The sequence below is a fragment of the Macadamia integrifolia genome, chromosome 3, assembly GCF_013358625.1.
Source record: "Macadamia integrifolia cultivar HAES 741 chromosome 3, SCU_Mint_v3, whole genome shotgun sequence".
Classification (NCBI taxonomy): domain Eukaryota; kingdom Viridiplantae; phylum Streptophyta; class Magnoliopsida; order Proteales; family Proteaceae; genus Macadamia; species Macadamia integrifolia.
Genome location: NC_056559.1, coordinates 36,453,629 through 36,471,773, shown reverse-complemented (window position 1 = coordinate 36,471,773; position 18,145 = coordinate 36,453,629). Strand labels below are relative to the sequence as shown.

At 37.9% G+C, this 18,145-nt stretch overlaps 2 protein-coding genes across 3 annotated transcripts; one reads left to right on the top strand and one right to left on the bottom strand.

Annotated features, from left to right (window-relative positions):
* The first annotated feature begins 2,712 nt into the window (after nucleotides 1-2,712).
* Nucleotides 2,713-6,253, top strand: LOC122072937 (rust resistance kinase Lr10-like). The gene is made up of 4 exons (XM_042637377.1): nucleotides 2,713-2,860; nucleotides 3,670-4,532; nucleotides 4,714-4,779; nucleotides 4,935-6,253. The coding sequence occupies exons 2-4, from the start codon at nucleotides 4,070-4,072 to the stop codon at nucleotides 6,038-6,040; spliced, it is 1,635 nt and encodes a 544-aa protein (XP_042493311.1). The 5' UTR covers nucleotides 2,713-2,860; nucleotides 3,670-4,069; the 3' UTR covers nucleotides 6,041-6,253.
* Nucleotides 6,254-6,565: 312 nt separating this feature from the next.
* LOC122072934 (rust resistance kinase Lr10-like) lies at nucleotides 6,566-12,105 on the bottom strand. 2 transcript variants are annotated; one of them, XM_042637374.1, is made up of 5 exons: nucleotides 11,810-12,105; nucleotides 10,935-11,123; nucleotides 10,107-10,843; nucleotides 8,940-9,005; nucleotides 6,566-8,324 (listed from the first exon to the last, which is right to left on the bottom strand). In XM_042637374.1, the coding sequence occupies exons 2-5, from the start codon at nucleotides 10,961-10,963 to the stop codon at nucleotides 7,132-7,134; spliced, it is 2,025 nt and encodes a 674-aa protein (XP_042493308.1). In that variant the 5' UTR covers nucleotides 10,964-11,123; nucleotides 11,810-12,105; the 3' UTR covers nucleotides 6,566-7,131. The 2 variants fall into 2 exon arrangements, with proteins under 2 accessions (XP_042493308.1, XP_042493307.1); XM_042637373.1 differs by having other exon boundaries at nucleotides 10,107-11,123.
* Nucleotides 12,106-18,145: the final 6,040 nt, after the last annotated feature.

Sequence of the window (18,145 nt, the reverse complement as noted above, 5' to 3'; positions counted from 1 at the left end):
GGGGGGTGGTTAGAGTAGTCAGAGGACATATATCCATTACAGACAATAAATTCTGAGCCATAATTGATTGATTAAATAATTTGCAGCACCTTTCCATTCATTTTTTCTTTTATTACAAAAAAAAAAAAAAAAAAAAAATTAATTCCACCATTCAATGTGAAGAATTGATGGGCTACTGAGGTGTAATCTTGCTCCACCCATCCTCCATTCATAGCCCAGAAGGAAAAAAGAACCCAAAAACAAAAGGATTCAAGCTTTATGCAATTAGGACTGGGAAAAAGGTTCTCTATGCAATTAGCCGGCACAAGTAAGAGAGTGAGTCAGTTTAGTATTTCATATTTGGTATGATAGAGCAGACCAATGGTAAGTAGATATCGAAATTATATATTATATCGAGAAAAATTGGCATGGTATAATTTAGGTATGGTTTTTAATTGGTATAAATACAATTTTTATTCGGTGTTCCAACTTCCAACTGTAATGTCATGAATTAAGTAGACTCCAACTCAACTTCTCTGCTGTCTTCTGGCTATCCCTGCATGGATGTATTTTTCAAACGATCCGCTCTCCATGAATTCATGAACAAGAACCTGCCTAGAATGTTCAAAGCAGCAGCCCAGAAGCCAAACCAGATTGTTATGGGGTGGATTTGCCCAATGATTCTAACCTCATTGAGGAATAGAGCCTCACTCTGATCAATCTGGGTCATTGAGAAGCTTTAACAGTAATTGAGCTCACTATATATTCATGCATGATTCCATCATATAAATAAATAGCAGAAATTATGATCATCTCCACACTCCAAACAAGGACCTTCCATTATTGGTGTTATCTTATTAGGTTGGTGAGTGCAATTGAGGAGATCGAAAGTCACTGGTCGGTAATGATAATTTGTGTAATGGAAGACCCCAAGAGTTTCCCAATTTTGGGAGTCAAAACCAATATTACCAGGGAGGGTTCCACAACCCAAAGTGAAACTTACATCGACAATCCTGATGCATAGACTTCCTCAGTGAGGTTCTGCAAGAGCTTGTAGTATTTGATCTTGATCTGGGGATTTTCAACATCTTGCAGCTGAAGCAAGAGATGAAGTAGAATCGATTCGGATCAATTTATCTTTCTGGTTGAATACTGTAAAAAAAAGGGTCATGATGGGATACTGCTGGAACCATGGTTTTAGGTATCAATATCAATATAGATATAGGGTGATCTATATCGATTTTTCTTGTTGTAGATATCAATACCAGTCCAATATATACTATACTGGTTGAACATACGAGTCAGAGTAAAAATGTCAAAAAGATTTCGCCTTTCAAGAAATTAAAAAAATTAAGGATATTTCTATCCAATAAAGGGGATTCGATACTGATCCATAGTACCAAATTGGTTTTTGAGATAGCCCATACCCACCCAATCTATTACTGTGCGCTGAAATCATGTCCCGGTGCTGAAAGACAAGACCTTAATTAGGACATTTTCCATCACAAATTCAAAACGAGAGAGAGAAAAAGGGTTCGTGATGGCACAAACCCGGAACTCACAGATAAGACCTTAGGAGTTTGGACCTTTCTATCACAAATTTAAAAAACCAGAGAGAGAGAGAGAGATGGAACAAACCATCCCAGTGTCATGGATAAAAGCCGCCATTTTGGAATCATTAATTAATGGGAAGGAAGGTTTGGCGTACAAATGAACATAAGAATTCGAATGAGCCTAAATGATGTACAATAATTTGTGGGTGTCGATCAGGATGGCTCTGTGAATGTAATTGTAATTGGGATGGGTCTTAATCAATCCCTATCTCAAGGGGCCATTTCCAGAATCATCTGTTTAGAATTGAGATAATCGGTTCCAAGACCAATGAATTGAAGCCGATTATTAATGGGTGTTGGATATTTTCAATTCCTAAACATTTCCTTGAGTTCTTATTCCTTCTCCTACGACCAGGATGGGCAGCATTCTTTCTCCCAACAAATAATTAAGGGCAAAAGAGGAGAATGTTCTTTGATTGTGTAACCATTGTGTCTAGACACAAAGAAAGTGGAAGGGAGAGAGGCAAAATGACGCTCCATGTCGGTAAAATACAAAACCACCATGTGCCCCATGCTAATGCTCATGTGTAATTCCTGTGGCTTGGCACAGGGCCATGCGATTCGGTAGTGTTTTGTCCTTAATAATTAGAATTAATTAAGTCTTAAATTAATTAATTCTAAATAAGAGATAAAATAAGATTTTATAAAAATAATTTAATAGTAATTTATTAATATGCCATTACAAAAAAATTTCATTCTCTGGCATATTTTTAGAATACATAAATATTTATTAAAAGGAAAGAAAAATAAATTTATATACGACTCTGTACTGAGTGTCAATAAAAAAGTCTCTTACTTAAATTTACTTCTTTCTTAATAGATTTTTTTTCCTTTCTTTTTCATTCAGTGAGTCAAGATTTTTTTGTTGGAACATTTATGACTAATAAAAATATTGCGCATGCTTCATGCCTTCATAAGCTAAAATGCTCTGGAAAGTTAAAAGGAGTGTTGGGTCCTCCTCACAAGTCAAAGAGGAGGGCCAGCTGTGTTTGAAAATAACCCCATCGTGACAAAAGAAAAAAAAAAGAAACACGCACCCCCCCCTCCCTCCCCTCCCCTCCCCTCTCCTCTCCTCTCGGTCTTATCTATCTCCCTCTCCCTCTCATCTTCGTTTTTCTGAGAAGAAAAGAAAACAGGTTGCAGAGGTTCATGTTTTCTATTTTCTGTTCTTCTCTTTTATCCTGATATGTGAAATCAAAAGGTGAGCTTTCTGTGAGGAAATTTATAACGGCGTGGCAACGTTTTTCATGTTCAGAAAAGTAAAGAAGGTGATATTTCTTTTTGTATTACCATTGAGGTGAGAGTATTACTGTTCATGTGATTATAGCATTCTACCTTGTTATTTTAGTGAGATATTTTGTTATTTAAGAGTGGGTATTACTCTTGATCTTTTTTGGTAACCTTTAATACATTTAAGGATAACTGTGTAACCCCATTATTTACATAGTGAAAGTTTGATTTGGACTAAGTCTTGTGATTTTTACCTTTCTCATTGAGAAAGTTTTTCACATTAAAAATTGGTGTTTTCTATTATGGTGTGACTTGATCGATTTTATTTGCATTATTCGCTCTTTGTACATTGTTGTTAGTTTTGTATCTCTATTGTTTACGCATAGTGGTGAAAAATGAATTTGGTTTTTCCCAAGAGAAATGATAGAGATTTATTTTTATAGTAGAACCAATTCATCCAATTGATAAAAACCATTAAAATCGTTGGATTTTACGATAGTTAATTTCTTAACCGTTAAATATATTAGCTTCACCTGCAAATTGTCAACAAGCAAGTAGCATATAATCTCTCTCCCTCTCTTCAAACACACAAAATTTTCATCTCCCAATAACTGGAGTTAGTATAATACTTTCGTGATCATTTTCCCTTTTATAATCCCCCAGCTCCAGGACCCGTACAACTTTTCAAATCTTATTAAAAAGCCACTTCTGTAATCAGTGCTTGTGTGCATTTTCTAGTAAGAAAGGATGTCATTAAGAAAAGGCAAAAAATACATATATATAAAACCAGGAAGAACAACAAAATCTCAGGTTTAACCCATCCTTTTTTTTTTTGGTTCTCTTTCAGGATTCAGTCCAATTAACAAGAAAAAGGAAAATGGGTTATCCCCAACCCAGAGAATCCAAGAAAACCCATATGCGGTTTGTGGTGATCACAATTCTTTCCTGGAAATCTATTAACCTCCCCAAACAGAGCTCAACAACAAAAAGCCATACTAGAAGAAAGTCGCAGCACAGACCCATCATACTACTACAACCTCTGTGCACCCACAATATGCAGCAACATAACCTTGACCTACCCATTCACCGTTCCGTCGCCATGCCATCCGTACTTCTTGGAGCCCTTCTGTGTCAACGACAACGACAATGACAATGCCACCTTCTACATCAGGACCCCTCAATCCAACAACACCTTCAGGATCTTCCCCGCTAATTTCACTGCCGACCCAGTGACCATCTCCTTCGTGATGGCCTACAACCCTCTCTTCAGCTGCGGGCCCATCTCCAAGCCCAACTACTTCGAACCCGTCCCAGCATCCGTCATCTTCCCGGTGGATTCAATCGTGGGCACACACTTCAACTGCACCCGCGCAATCCCTGCGGGGGCACTGCGGGGGCTCCAAAATGCCTCATGCCTGGGCTGCCTCGGTCAGGATCCCAACAACGTGTGCTATTATGCGCCGGGTCTGCAGGCAGCGTACCAGAATTGCGAGACCTATGACATGTACACCAAGAGGGATTTTAATGTGAGCGCCGAGAAAGATCTAAGGGGCTACCTGCAGCGAGGTTTTGAGATGAGGTACACCAAACCCACAGAGTGCCGTGGGTGTGAAGCCACCGGTGGTAGGTGCGGTGTCAACCCTTCTTCTTCGACGGAGTCCTTTGTTTGCTTTTGCCCCTCTACCATCCACTCTTTCAACTGCTCCGACGGTGAGTTACTGGTAACCACTACTACTACTACTAATTTTGTGTAATTCTCTGTTTCTTCGGCTTATTCGTAGCTTTCCTCTTTTTATTTCCCTTTTTTTGCTTTAATAAATATCATTTAAAAAAAACCCCTAAACTAAACTAATACCAAATTGCTTCTCGCTAATTGTGTATTTCATTGAAGGGCTGCTGGTTGAGCTTGATGGAGCACCAATGAAGGGCCAGACTCAGAAACTGGCTATTGGTCTAGGTAATGGCATTGTAACCTCAGCTCAGGTCTCAGCCAAATTAGTTCACTAGAGATACAAGGTCGGGTTGGAAATGAATGGCCTTCCCGGCAAAATAGCTGGGATTTAGGAACCCTAAATTAAATCCTATTTATGGTTTTCTGGGTTCATTTTGTAGGTATAGGGTTGGGAGCAGGATTAATATTGTTCATAGGCATTGTGGGCTATTTTCACTTCAAAAAAAGGTGGAACAAGAATAATCAAGGTGAGTTTGATGGTGAGGATGATGAAGCACTAAGGTTCTACCTTGAAGGAGATAAAACAATTCCAGCTTCTATAGAGACTTTCTTGGAGAATTATACGCTAGGAAGGCCTACTAGGTTCTCGTACAAGCAGCTCAAGAGATACACCAACAACTTCGCTCACAGGCTTGGTCAAGGAGGCCATGGTTCTGTCTTCAAAGGGAAACTCCCCAGCGGCTTATTTGTTGCTGTTAAGCTTCTCAATGACACTGATCAGAGTGAGGCTCAATTCGTCAATGAGGTTAGAGTCATTGGCCAAATCCGCCATAACCATCTGGTTCGACTTCTGGGCTACTGCATTGAACATTCTAGGAAGGTTCTTGTTTATGAATTCATGGAGAATGGATCTCTTGACAAATACATCCATGTAGGGGATAGCCAAAAGACAGAAGAGAAGTTAAGTTGGAGTCAACTTCATGACATTGCAGTTGGAACAGCAAAGGGGATAATGTATCTTCATGAGGATTGTAGATCTAGAATAATACATTGTGACATTAAGCCTCATAATATCCTCTTGGACCGAAATTTCCGACCAAAGGTGTCAGATTTCGGTTTGGCGCTAGTCATGAATAGGGATAAGAGTCATGTCTCTATCAGCCATGGGGCTGGGACACCAGGATATGCTCCCCCAGAAATGTGGTGGATGAACTGTGGAATGGTATCAGAGAAATCTGATGTTTATAGCTTTGGGATGGTAATGTTGGAGGTGGCAGGAAGGAGAAGGAATCTTGTGACTGATGTTAGTAGTTCCAGTGAGAAGTACTTCTCTGAGTGGGTCTTCTTGCACAATGCAGTAAATCCAAGCAATAGTGGTGAGGAACGAGGGATCGTCAAGAGGATGGAGCTGGTAGCCTTATTGTGTATTCAATTTGAGCAGTCCAAGAGGCCTTCCATGAGAAGAGTAATTGAAATGTTAGAGGGGGATGTGGTGATTGAGATTCCTCCAGCACCATTCAATCCACATACCTTATCAAACATTTGAGTGGAAAACTGGGTGCCGGTTAGACCTGCAGCTGGATCATTCAAGATTCAATGGAAGGCCTCAAGCACCTTGAGTTCTTCGGTTTCATTTTTCATACATGTATGAGAAAAAAAAAAAAAAAGACGCCATGTTTGTGTGAGTTATTATTTTCTCTATGATCATAATTCCTTTTTCAAATTTCCAATTAATAGTATAACCTTTTGTCCCAGCTAATTTATTGGTTGAGCGGCTAACTCCGGGAAAACTAGGAGTATGCCCTTTTCCTTTTTTTTTTTCTCTGGATGGATGGACGAATGGGTAAACAAATTAAGAGTGTGCGGAGTTTCCCTGTACTCATTCCTTCACAGTGGGCAATGATGCCGTTAGATACTTTTTTACCATAAACAAAATGGAATGGGAGTTTTTGATGGACTGTTAGCAGTAGCATGGGGATTCTTCCTCCTCCACTGATGAAGGAAATCTTACGCCACAGGAATATATTAAAAGGACAGGCGATACAAACTAAAGCCTTAGAAATACAAGATAAAAGGAGAACCATAAAGGACTAAATCTTATAACAAGATTCCAGTGAGAAATGATGTGATTATTAAAGGGAGAGGGAATGAAAGAGTCTACTTCAACTTTAAACAAATCCTTTCATGGATAATATCAATTTGTTGAGGGAGAAAAAAAGCCAGGAGGGGTGGGGGGAGGAAGGTGGGAATGTACAGACACAGCCAAAGGCTTACAAACGATATCCTTTTTTTTTTTTTTTCGGGTAGAAGCTTACAAACAATATCTAATGGAAGCGGCCTTGAGGGCTGAATTAACGAGGAAACATAAGGCAACCCAAAATAGCAATACCCAGGACAGAATACACACAAGGGGCGGGATCCGAAATCAGAACCCACAACATGAAGAACCTTGGAACCCAGATGGTCCTGGGATCGCCATTCACGCTTGAGCTTGAGAATTCAAAGACCATGAATAAAAAGACTACTACACAAGCAACCACTTCAATGCTGAGAGCAGGTGATCAATTCTTCCTTATGTATGGCCACATGCATAAGAAACTACGCTGCGGCGAAGGCCTAAAGCCAAAATAGGCCAATTCACGAGCGTGCTTCTAGTGACCTACTAACACTACCAACACTGAAATGAACAGCAGAGTTATAGCTATAATGCTCCACATTTTGCTGCGTTAGCTGGGGAAATGGATGAGGAGGGATTCCAATTTCTACAGTTCCTTCCAACATTTGGATCACTCTATCCATGGATGGCCTATTCGAAGGGATATGCTGGATGCACCATAAACCCACCAAGCACATCCTCTCTACAAGTTCTTCCTCTCCACCATGATCTCTTTCATCTTCTTCTTCAACTTCAATTGTAACATCTTCCCCCACTATAATCATTGGTAACAAAGGTACTTCACCGATCTTGATCTTGTTGTACGCCCACATAGGAAAGTAAAATTGGCTGGATTCGTTTGCCTCTGGATCACAATTCTTCCTCCTGCCCACCATCTCTAGGAGCATCATCCCATAGCTGTACACATCTGACTTTTCAGTCACGGGACCATAATTGTTCAACCATATTTCCGGTGCCGCATAGCCTGGAGTGCCTCGAGCCCTAGTCAAGGAAACATGGCTATGATCTTCACTCATCATTCTAGCAAGCCCGAAATCTGCCACTTTAGCTGTGAAGTTGGAATCTAACAACACATTGTGAGGTTTAATATCAAAGTGCAAGATCCTATGCCCACACCCTTGGTGCAAGTATAGTATCCCTTTAGCAGTTTGCAAGGCTATAGCATACGACTGTTTATAGCTTAACCTCTCAAAATTGGTTTTTTCTTCGTCTCCATCATCTCCTCCTATTTTCCTATTACTGTATATATACTTGTCTAAGGATCCCCTTTCCATGAATTCATAAACCAATGCACGCGTTTTCCCTTGAGCACAATAGCCAAGCAAACTCACTAGATGTAGGTGTCGAACAGCTCCAGTTGTGGCAACTTCACTTATGAATTCTTTTTCGCTTTGTTTGGACTTCAAAAGCTTTACTGCTACTGCCACATCAACCCCGTTTTGATGAATGGTTCCTCTGTAGACCCTTCCATATCCCCCCTCTCCTAGTTTTGTGGATAAGTTGTTGGTGAACTTCTTGATCTCAGTGTAAGAATACCTTGAAGGGGATATGTTCAAGATCACTTCCTTCTCCAGTTTCATCCTATGTTTCCTTCGGAAGATCAAAATAAGGATTAGAAGTGCCAGGAACACCACCGATGCTGAAACTGAAATCACTGCAGGGGAATAAGGAAAGAAAATGCATTATAATCATGAAATGAAAAGATTTTACCCTTGAATGGAAGAAGAAAATGCATTATAATAAGAAGGAAAATTAATAAAGATAGTTGCACATTATTTGACATCTAAAAGAGTATTAATATATAGAAAAAAAATTCCCAAAAATATATATATGAAAGAAAAATATAGAAGGGGAAGGGTGGGTGGGATTGCTTCCTTGTGCTGTGGCTCAGGCTGTCTAAATACATCATGTACATATATAAATGCAAGCTGTTTCTAGTCCGGGCAAGGATGAGCTCAAATGTTAACCTGAGGTTTATCAATCTTGACACAGCACATGAGCTAAAATCCCACCCATTTATGTCTAGTAAAATTAAGCAGGTTCTTGGGATTTTTGTGAATTGATGACGTCCCATCTAGGAGAAATGATGAGGAAGGACATGAATAGCTTAGACTTAGACTTTATATCATATATGACGTCAACAGAGTTCGTTGGAGACTTGGAGCATTGGATAGTTGAAGGGCTAGAAAAAAACGCGGTCGACTCTAGTTAAATTTTTTTGGTAATTAAAGAGTAACATAATATATTCAAAAACTAGCAGCTCACGTACCTGCGAGTGCTTTGGGTGGTCCAGAGCTTCCACCGCTGGCCCATGATGTTATGTCCACAATCATACCTGAAATCAGAAATACCCATAATTATTTAAATAAAAAAAAAAAAACCACGATAGAACATCTGTGAAGATGCCCATAGAGGGAGACCGAGACAAGGAAAGTTGTATTGATATCATATAGGGAGGAGAAATTGTTTGTGTCGAAAATGTTCTCTTCACGTCTGTTTCGTATCTCTATATTCATATGGACGGGTGATTTGTGAACTTGACTATTGGATGGATTTAATTAGGGACAATTATTATCACTCCCTTTCCCTTGCACTTGCCCTACATTTGCGAAAATTCTCCTATCCTGATTTTTTTTTCTGATGCTCCCTGCTTTTGAATTTTTACATCTTCTTCTCCCTTGCACTTTTTAAATGCCTAGATTACCCCTCCTTCATCATGTTCATCATCTGATCCCACCTCTTATTTTTATTTTTTTATTTTTAACTATTATTTTTCATAACATTTTCTCTCCCTCCTCCTCCTCAAAGACGGAAGGCACTGGACACCATCTCCACAAAACCCCCCCCCCTCTTTCCTCCCTTAAGCCCGCCCCAGCCACCCGTCTTTGGCCAAACGCAGCAAGGGGGACGTTTGGAGTTGGGAGAAAAAAAAAAATCTCCCAAATCATGTTTTGTTCAGTTTCAAAAGCAGAACCAAAACTCATTTTTGTTTCAATCTCCAGTCCAGTTCTAATTTCTAAGAATCATCAGTGGCATTTCAGACTTTCATAGAGCAACAAGACCATATCATGTGAGATGTGAGAAGAAGCCAGGGTGAGGGTGTAAGCACACCCTGCCTTGCGGCTGAAAGAACCTTTCCTTGATATAACTCATTCATTAAGCACCGACTTTTTCCTATCAAAGCTGCGTGAGAAATTCAGGGAAGAATTCCTTCGCCATGGCCCATGAACATGGACATCGGACTGTGGATCAGGTTCTTGTACAAGAATCACTCTTGTAAGGTTTGATCCACACATATGAAATTCACATCAGTGTTTGTCTTTAGATGAATTCTATCTGTGGGGATCCGCTCAGAACAATTGAGACGAGGACAGAGTAGGAAAGAAAGGAGGGAAGTACTGTAGTTTAATAATATATTATACTATACTACACATACCGTCAGAACAATTGAGACGATGTACGGTGAAGGGACAGAAGCAAACGAAGGAAGAGGATGAAGGGCTGAATCCGCATCTTCCCCCGGTGAGTTGACATCCACGGCACTGCAGGGGTTTGGTGTACAAGAACTCATGCCCCCGCTGTAGGTAAGCCCTCAGATCCTTCTCTGCACTCACGTTGAAACTACTGGGCGTGAACATGTGGAACGTCTCGCAGTCGGAGTGAGAGACAAACCCCTGTTCATAATAGCAGAAGTTGTTGGGGTCCTGAGCTGGGCAGCCCAGACAAGCGACCCTCTGAAGTCCTTGTCCTTGGATTGGAATGGTGCAGTTGAGGTGAGTTCCCACCACGAAATCGGGAGGGAAGCTGAGGTAATTACGGGGGGAGGGGTCGGTGTAGGAATTGAGCTCCGAGACTGGGCCGCAGCTAAACAAACGGTTGTTGGCCCAGACGATGGACACGGTGGTGACCGCCGGGTCGGCGAGTTTGGCCGTGAAGTTCATGTTCATGTTCATGGTGGGGAGCACTCGGAAGGATGTTCTGGTATTAACATCGGTGAAAAGCAGAATCTGGTTGTGACTGTTATTGTTTGTCTGACTCAGCTGACAGGTTATATCCAAGTCCGAAGGGTGACAGAGTGGTGACACTGCAAGTGGGTCGGTGAGGGTGAGTCCGTTGCAGGATGATGGCGCACACAAATTGTAATAGTATGACGGGGCTCCTTCTTGATCACCTCTGTTTGGTAAGATCAGCTGATTACTGAGGAAGAATATTGTTATCACAAACAGATGCAACGAATGACTTTTTCTGGGTTTCTGATGATTACCCATATGCACCAACATTTTCTTTAACCATCTCACAGAGAAAGAGGGGGACAGAGAGACTCAGTTCAGAACTTCAGATTTCAGATTGGGTTCCGTAGGTAGAAATCAAAGGAAAACCGAAAAAGTCATCCCTGTATTGGTCTTAAAGTTGTCCACGGTGCATGATTTTAAAATTATACACATGTCGTGTTCTGCAGATAAAACAAACAAAAGAGATGAAAACAATAGAGGATTATTTTTCAAATCAAAAGGATTTGTAATGTGAATACATCGGAGCTCATAGATTACTGTGCGACCCGTGTCCAAAGAGAAACCGAGACACGAATACGTTAGCTCTCTTCTTTCTCTCATATATTTTATTAATTTTTTAATTCATCAGTGGGACCCATCTTCTCCTCCACCTCCTTTCTCCCCTCTCCGATGCGATTCCGATCCGATCCGATCCGATTCCACTCACTCTCTCTCTCACCTCGCGCCCCTCTTCTCCTTAGTCCTTACAGCCTCATCCTGCTGTGCTAAGTCCAGAGTTTGTAGCCAAAATCCATCGTATTGTTCGTCTCTGTTCTGCTTCTGCAATCCTCTCCTGGAACCTGGGTTTCCTTGAAGAGTTGGCTGCTCGAGCTTTACTATCCACAAGAAGCGATTAGAACCACCGATTCGATCTTAGACACAAACCCACCTCTGGTACCAACCCTAGCCCTAATCCTGACCCTTCCCCTTTCAAACCCAAGCAGGACCATTTCTTCCTATCCAGAACTTCCTCTCCCCATCCTAGAGTATCTTCCTCTCAAATCCGATTCAACGAAACACACCCCACTCTAGAAAAAATTACAGTTGTGGAAAAGGAATTTTACAGCAATGGTAAAGAATCTCTTACCAAGCATCCCAAACTCTGGTCATGGCTGAACATCCTGAACTCTTCCCAGCGCTCACGTTCCGCCGTGATTCTCTACTGTTCACCCCTGTTCATCAACTCCGCTATTGCGCATCCCCTCGCACCCACTGCCCCTTGGCCGTGACCTCCACTGCCTGGACAGCCTGCTGCCACCTACTGTGCACATCCACAATACCAGTACCAATAATTACAGCTTTCGATGGAGAAGAAGAAGAGTCGGGTTCTGTGGGTCTGCAGGGAAGATTCGTTGCATTCTGAGGAAGAAGGACAACAAGAGAATGAGAAGAAGAAGGATAAGGAAGATCGGTCCCACATATTGTCATATTGATTAAAAAAAATATATATATATATATATATATATAAAACCATTAAGTGATTTATATGAATCATTAATGTTCCTTTCATGGAATTTCTCCATTATTCATATAGTTCCTAAATATATGGAACCATAAAAAATCATTAGCGTAATAACCAGCCAAGTGCTATTTTTAACCAAGGTTTGCCACTTCGGGTCTTTTAACTGATTCACAGCAATCCGCAATATTGGTACTTGCTTAAAATCCCAATGGTTGAATGATGCACGGTAAGTATGGATGGTATTGAGCTATGCAGTTTTTTTATGCGGATCATTATTATTAGTAGCTCTTCTAGTCATTACATTTCGAAAAAACATAGAGATTAAAAAATATATATATATATATGCTAATGACGAAGACCGTTCCATCACAAATTGGAAAGATGGATGGTCCTAAACTCCTGATAGAACAAACCACGGTCATGGATAAAAGTCGTCATTTTGGAATCTTTAAAATGGGGAAGGTTCGGTTTACAAATGAAGAATGTGAATGACTCCAAGTGTTGTGCAATAATTTGTGGGTGTCAATCAAGATGGTTCTGTGTAATTGAGATGGGCTTTATTTTATTATTATTATTATTTTTTTTTTTCGGCTAAACATGATCTTAATCCATTTGGTTAAAAACAATCCCTATCCCAAGAGGCCATTTGCAGAATCATCTGTCTTGCCCATTGTTTCAAATGTGAATAGATCAAGTTCACATTAGATAATATTCTCTCTTTGGTTCGTGGATTTAAAATGTATTAAATGAAGAGAGAGAAATTTTGATTTTAAATCCACAAATCAAGGACGTTTTTTTATATTATTGTATGTGAACTTGATTCGCTCTCGTTCCAAATCTAAGAATCGTAGCCAAATATTAATGACAACGGGATGTTTTCATCTCCTAAACATTTTTTTTTATAATAATATAACCTAAACAGTTGTTGACCTCTATCATACTGCTCCAAATTGCAATCTTAATAAATAAATAATTATAAAGTTTTCTGTTTGAGAGTGCTCATGCATGATTAAGGCTAAAAGAATGCAGTCCTATGTTGAGATAGGAGGCGAAATGACATCTCCACTTTTGTGAAATTTAAAAGCTTCCACCTCTTATTAATGTCTATTTACACTCTTTATTGGCCCATATATTGGTCCAAAGGCCATGTAACGAAGAAATATTATTTTCCCCAATAATTAAATTAGCAACAAATAAAATGAGATTTTTAAAAATAATTTAGAAATGATTTATGAATTTTTATACATTTTTGTCACTAAAAAAAATGTCATTATCGTACATATTTTTTTGTTACACATATGAAATAATAAGATTTACCCTCATTATAAAATATACAACTAAAAATGTATATAAGTAAAGTTACAAATTGTTTGACTCCTTAAGAGATAGTGCATGTCAGGAAGAAAATCTGTTACTTAAATTTTCTTTTCTTTTTTCTTTTCATTTCCATTCGCTAATTGACAAATCATTCAATGACTCAACATTTTCTGTTAGAACATTGACTAATAAACTAAAGAGCATGCTTCATATTTTCATAATTTAAAATGCTCTCTGTATTTTACAAGGAGATAGTTTTGTTTTCTATGTGATCATCCTTCTTTATGTGAAATGATAAATATTTTTAAAATAATAATAATAATAATAAGGATTCATTTTTTTATTAGAATGTTGAATGATTGATAAAAAAAAAAAAAAAAAAAATTAAATTTGTTAGTTTTGATCTTATTTGTTAATTTTTTTTAAGTGGAAAGCCTCTCTCTCTACTGTTTTATTGACTTGATGTGTAAGTTTTCGACAAGCGGTTGGATTAAGAAAGAAAAAAAGAAGTTTTCAACAAACGGGTAGTATATAGATATCTCCTCCTTTTCTTAAGCATAAAGAACAAGATATATATATATATATATATATGTATGTATGTATGTATGTATATATGTATGTATGTATGTATGTATGTATATATATTTTTAATTCCATCATTTCTAATTGGTATCTTTATTTATGCATCATTTACCTATAGAAACAATTAAGAGAAAGTTGCATTTTCTAAACACACCTATATTGGTGTCATTCACTTGATCCCCAATGAATAATTAGTTTCATCGTCAGATTTGGAACTTAGCCGTTGTTACTAAGCGGCTTACCACGGAGGTAGCTTGGTTCCTGAATCAGTAAGAACCTAGGCCTCCGCTCTCCATTAGTGAAATCAAGGCCCAGTCTACTTCATGGTTCAAAGTGACAGACCTCTTGTTTCACTGTTTGTCCTATGGGCTGTGGAGTGGGAACGAAAGTGGGCCAAAAGAGGGCCGAGTTTAGGTAAGCCAAGCCGAACCCATAGTTAAAAACTTTGGGCTCTGGCCAAACTTGGGCCGGAAAGGAAATAAATCCCTATCGAGTAGTACTCTTTGCCACTGTTACCGTCAACCCTGATGGAGACTTTAGCACCTGTTTTCAAAAAATTTGTTTAATCACTTAAGCAGATTCGTTACACTATTTTGAACACTCATCTATATGGAATACAATACACCTTGTGGCTTATGTAATTATATAATTATACGTGGTACTCAAGTATACTGAAACCAAATCTGATGCTAATACAGACGAAGATACATATAAGGATATATATAAAAGCCAAAATTAAAGAGACCAATTGATCACTATCGTGGTTCTAACGACCAACACACACTACCAACACTGAAAGGAACAGGAGAGACGTTATTGCTGTTCTCCTCCCTATTTTCTGATGTAAGTTGGGGAAATGGATGAGGAGGGATTCTAACTTCTACATTTCCTTCCAACATTTGGATCACTCTATCCATGGATGGCCTATTCGAAGGGATGTACTGGATACACCATAGACCTGCCAAGCACATCCTCCCTAGTAGTACTTCTACCTCTCCATCTTCTTCAACCTCAAAGGCAACATCTAATTCCCCCATTCTCATCATTGGTAACAAAGGAAGTTCACCATTCTTGATCTTGTTCTATGCCCACATTGTAAGATTTCCTATTAGGTGGGCTAACATAGTCAAAGATTTGTTTCCAAAATCGGTTTAGTGGTGTTGACTAAAGATGGAGTAAGCAGAAAGAATCCAATATTATTGGTAAGTGATCTCTATGGAGATATTGGATTCTATTAGCACACCTTAATGGTATGAAATATTTATTTCTATGTGTGGACTTAAGGTATTGTTTCCTTAATGGGGAGGAAACCCTAATTTTATTGCAGGGTTGGTCCCTACCCTCACCCCTATATATAGTTATCACTGACCCATTAAGTGAAGCTAACAACCAAAAGCAAAAGGGAAAGAGGGTAGACCAGACCAACATTGATCGTGTTGTACGAGGAGCATACAATAAGACATTGAGAAATTCTTATTCTTCAACCATGGATTCAGGTATGCCTAAAACTTGTTTTGTAGTATTTGTCGTGCATGCTTATCGATCTTCATGAATCGTTCTGTATTTATTTTCTTTCAATGGTATCAGAGCCTCGTTCATGAAAAATCGATCGGCTGTACCACTAGTAATAAAAATCAATTTCTTCTCCTCGAGTCGTTTTGTTTTGAAGAAACGAGAAAAGTAATATATTATATATTATTACTAAAGACAGAACTGGTAAAGTTAAATAAAAAAAAAAAAAAAAGTGACAATGAAAAAGGTGAGTACGGTTTTGTTTTTTTTTGTTATAAAAAAATCCCCTGATTGTCTTTGGAAAGTACGGTTGGTTTCTTTATTAAAAAAAAAAAAAAAAAGGAGATCCCCTTACCTTTGGGATCAGAATCCTTAGGTTACTATCATTTTCTTTAACTTTGGTGACATCATCTTTAGGCAATGTCTTGATCAAGTCCCCTTAAAGTGATTAAATCCTAAACCAACCCAAAATCAAGATGAATCGGTTCTACCAAAATTGTGCCATGATTGAACCGATTAGGTTGGTCAATTCAGATATCTAACACATTGACCTCGAAGATTGAACCATTTGGGTTTTCCAATGGGTCATCACCCACTGGGAAAAGTCATCAACATTGATCGATGTTAATCGGGAAAGTATTTATTTAAAAAAAAAATCTATTATTTTTGTATTTAGTCATAGAACCAATTGGTCATTGATTAATGTGTTGAAAATTAACTATGTTATTGATATTGTGAAGGATTTTATCGTTTGAAATGGTCTTATATGGTAATGATCAATTTTCACATAAAGTCTAATGAAGTTTTTTTTTTTTTAGATTTAAAACAATTATTTTGAGAATCCTAAGGCCTTGTGAATAATAAAATACCATTTATTTTCATGATGTCGCTTTATCATGTACTTGAGATGTAGTGGATAATTACTTAACTGGTCAAACCAGTGGGAGGATGTAATTATATATTTTGAAATGTTGTTTATGTTTCGACCAGTGGATGTATGTTCAATATACTGGGTTGAATTTAAAACAAGAAAAATGAGACCTATATTTTGTGTTCCATAACTATTTTGGAACAACTATAGTGTTTTGTCTTTATTTTATAGTGGCTTCAGAATTATATTTCTGTTTATGCATGTTTTTGCACTGGTTTATCATTACTATGATATTAAAAAAGTCATTTATGAATGACATAGGCAGAAAATTGATGGCATTTTATGTTTGCATGACATATTTGGAATACTCTATGATGAATAAATATATTGGAGTTAAATTGGGTGTAAGCATTCGCACATGTTTAGCTGCAAAACGCATTTCTAGGGAACCATGAAAGGGTGATGTGGATTCCACTAAAGTGACGTATCTTGTTCTTTCATGGTTTTCCCTAGGGCAGCATAGTAGGTGACATTTGCCTAAAGATGATGTCACCAAAGTTAAAGAAAATGATAGTAACCTAAGGATTCTGATCCCAAAGGTAAGGGGATCTCAAAAGTTATTGTTCTTTTCACAGTTAATACAAGAAAATGAGAGGACCAGTGTATTCCTGTCTTAAAGGATAAGGATACAGTTTCAGCTATAACTCTTGAGTGATATAGTCATTACAGTGAATGCACATGAATCTCACCAAGTTAAACTTTTTTATTAATGTGGTCTATTTAAATCGATTTTTTTAAGATTCTTGTGGCTAAAATTGACATCTTAAAGATTAATATTAATGATGATACCTATACTCACATTTGAGATGTTATGACACAAGATCATCCTACGTTGCTTCTACATGTTGATGATTTATTAACTATTTTCAGCATAGTTTCAATGAAAACCAGTTTTGAAGTCTACTGATTGGATAGACCATAAACAGTTTATGCAAGTGAAAAAAAAATCATTTCATTTTAGTTTATTGAAATGATTTCTGTAATCTATTTATGTTGTTGACTATTTTGACCATGTTTGTTCAAGCCAACAGTTAGGTCCAGTTATACTATGAACTGATTTTGACTCATATAACTGATATTTTTAATGGGTCATCTGGTTTTCACTCTCTTACATTAGTGGAAGAATAAATTATTATCCTATTGATGGTGATAGATGTATTATACATGTTTTATTATGTATACTACACTTGTCGTTTCATGAATTTTAAGTCAATCTGGGGTATTTTGATATTTTCTTCGATATTATATTTATCATCCGTGACATCAAGTTTCGTCACGAGACACATAATTATGAGTTTTAACACCCATTTATGATTCAAATATCACAAGTGCATTATTTAAGTAATATTTCTTCGAATTTATATGTCATATTTGTACTTATGATAAAGCTCAATTTTATTAAAAATTCATCGAGATAAAACAGATATATTATATTTGAATGATTTAAATGAATTCATTGAAGTTTTAGTGGCTTATTGGTATAAAGCCTATGAAGTTGTTTATACTTACTATGGATCTAAGCCAACATTACCTTTATTTATTAAAGACTTATTATTGTTTTTAGCCTATAAGTTATTCGGTTCATGCGGCCTATTAGCTACATAATTTTCTTTTGACTT

Excerpts from the sequence above, each read along its gene's own strand:
- LOC122072937 (XM_042637377.1), top strand. The coding sequence starts at position 4,070 with ATGGCCTACAACCCTCTCTTCAGCTGCGGGCCCATCTCCAAGCCCAAC. Across the intron at positions 4,533-4,713 it reads CTCTTTCAACTGCTCCGACG|GGCTGCTGGTTGAGCTTGAT; the intron begins GTGAGTTACTGG and ends ATTTCATTGAAG. Across the intron at positions 4,780-4,934 it reads GAAACTGGCTATTGGTCTAG|GTATAGGGTTGGGAGCAGGA; the intron begins GTAATGGCATTG and ends TTCATTTTGTAG.
- LOC122072934 (XM_042637373.1), bottom strand. The coding sequence starts at position 10,950 with ATGTTGGTGCATATGGGTAATCATCAGAAACCCAGAAAAAGTCATTCG. Across the intron at positions 9,006-10,106 it reads TCGTCTCAATTGTTCTGACG|GTATGATTGTGGACATAACA; the intron begins GTATGTGTAGTA and ends TTCTGATTTCAG. Across the intron at positions 8,325-8,939 it reads ACCACCCAAAGCACTCGCAG|TGATTTCAGTTTCAGCATCG; the intron begins GTACGTGAGCTG and ends ATTCCCCTGCAG.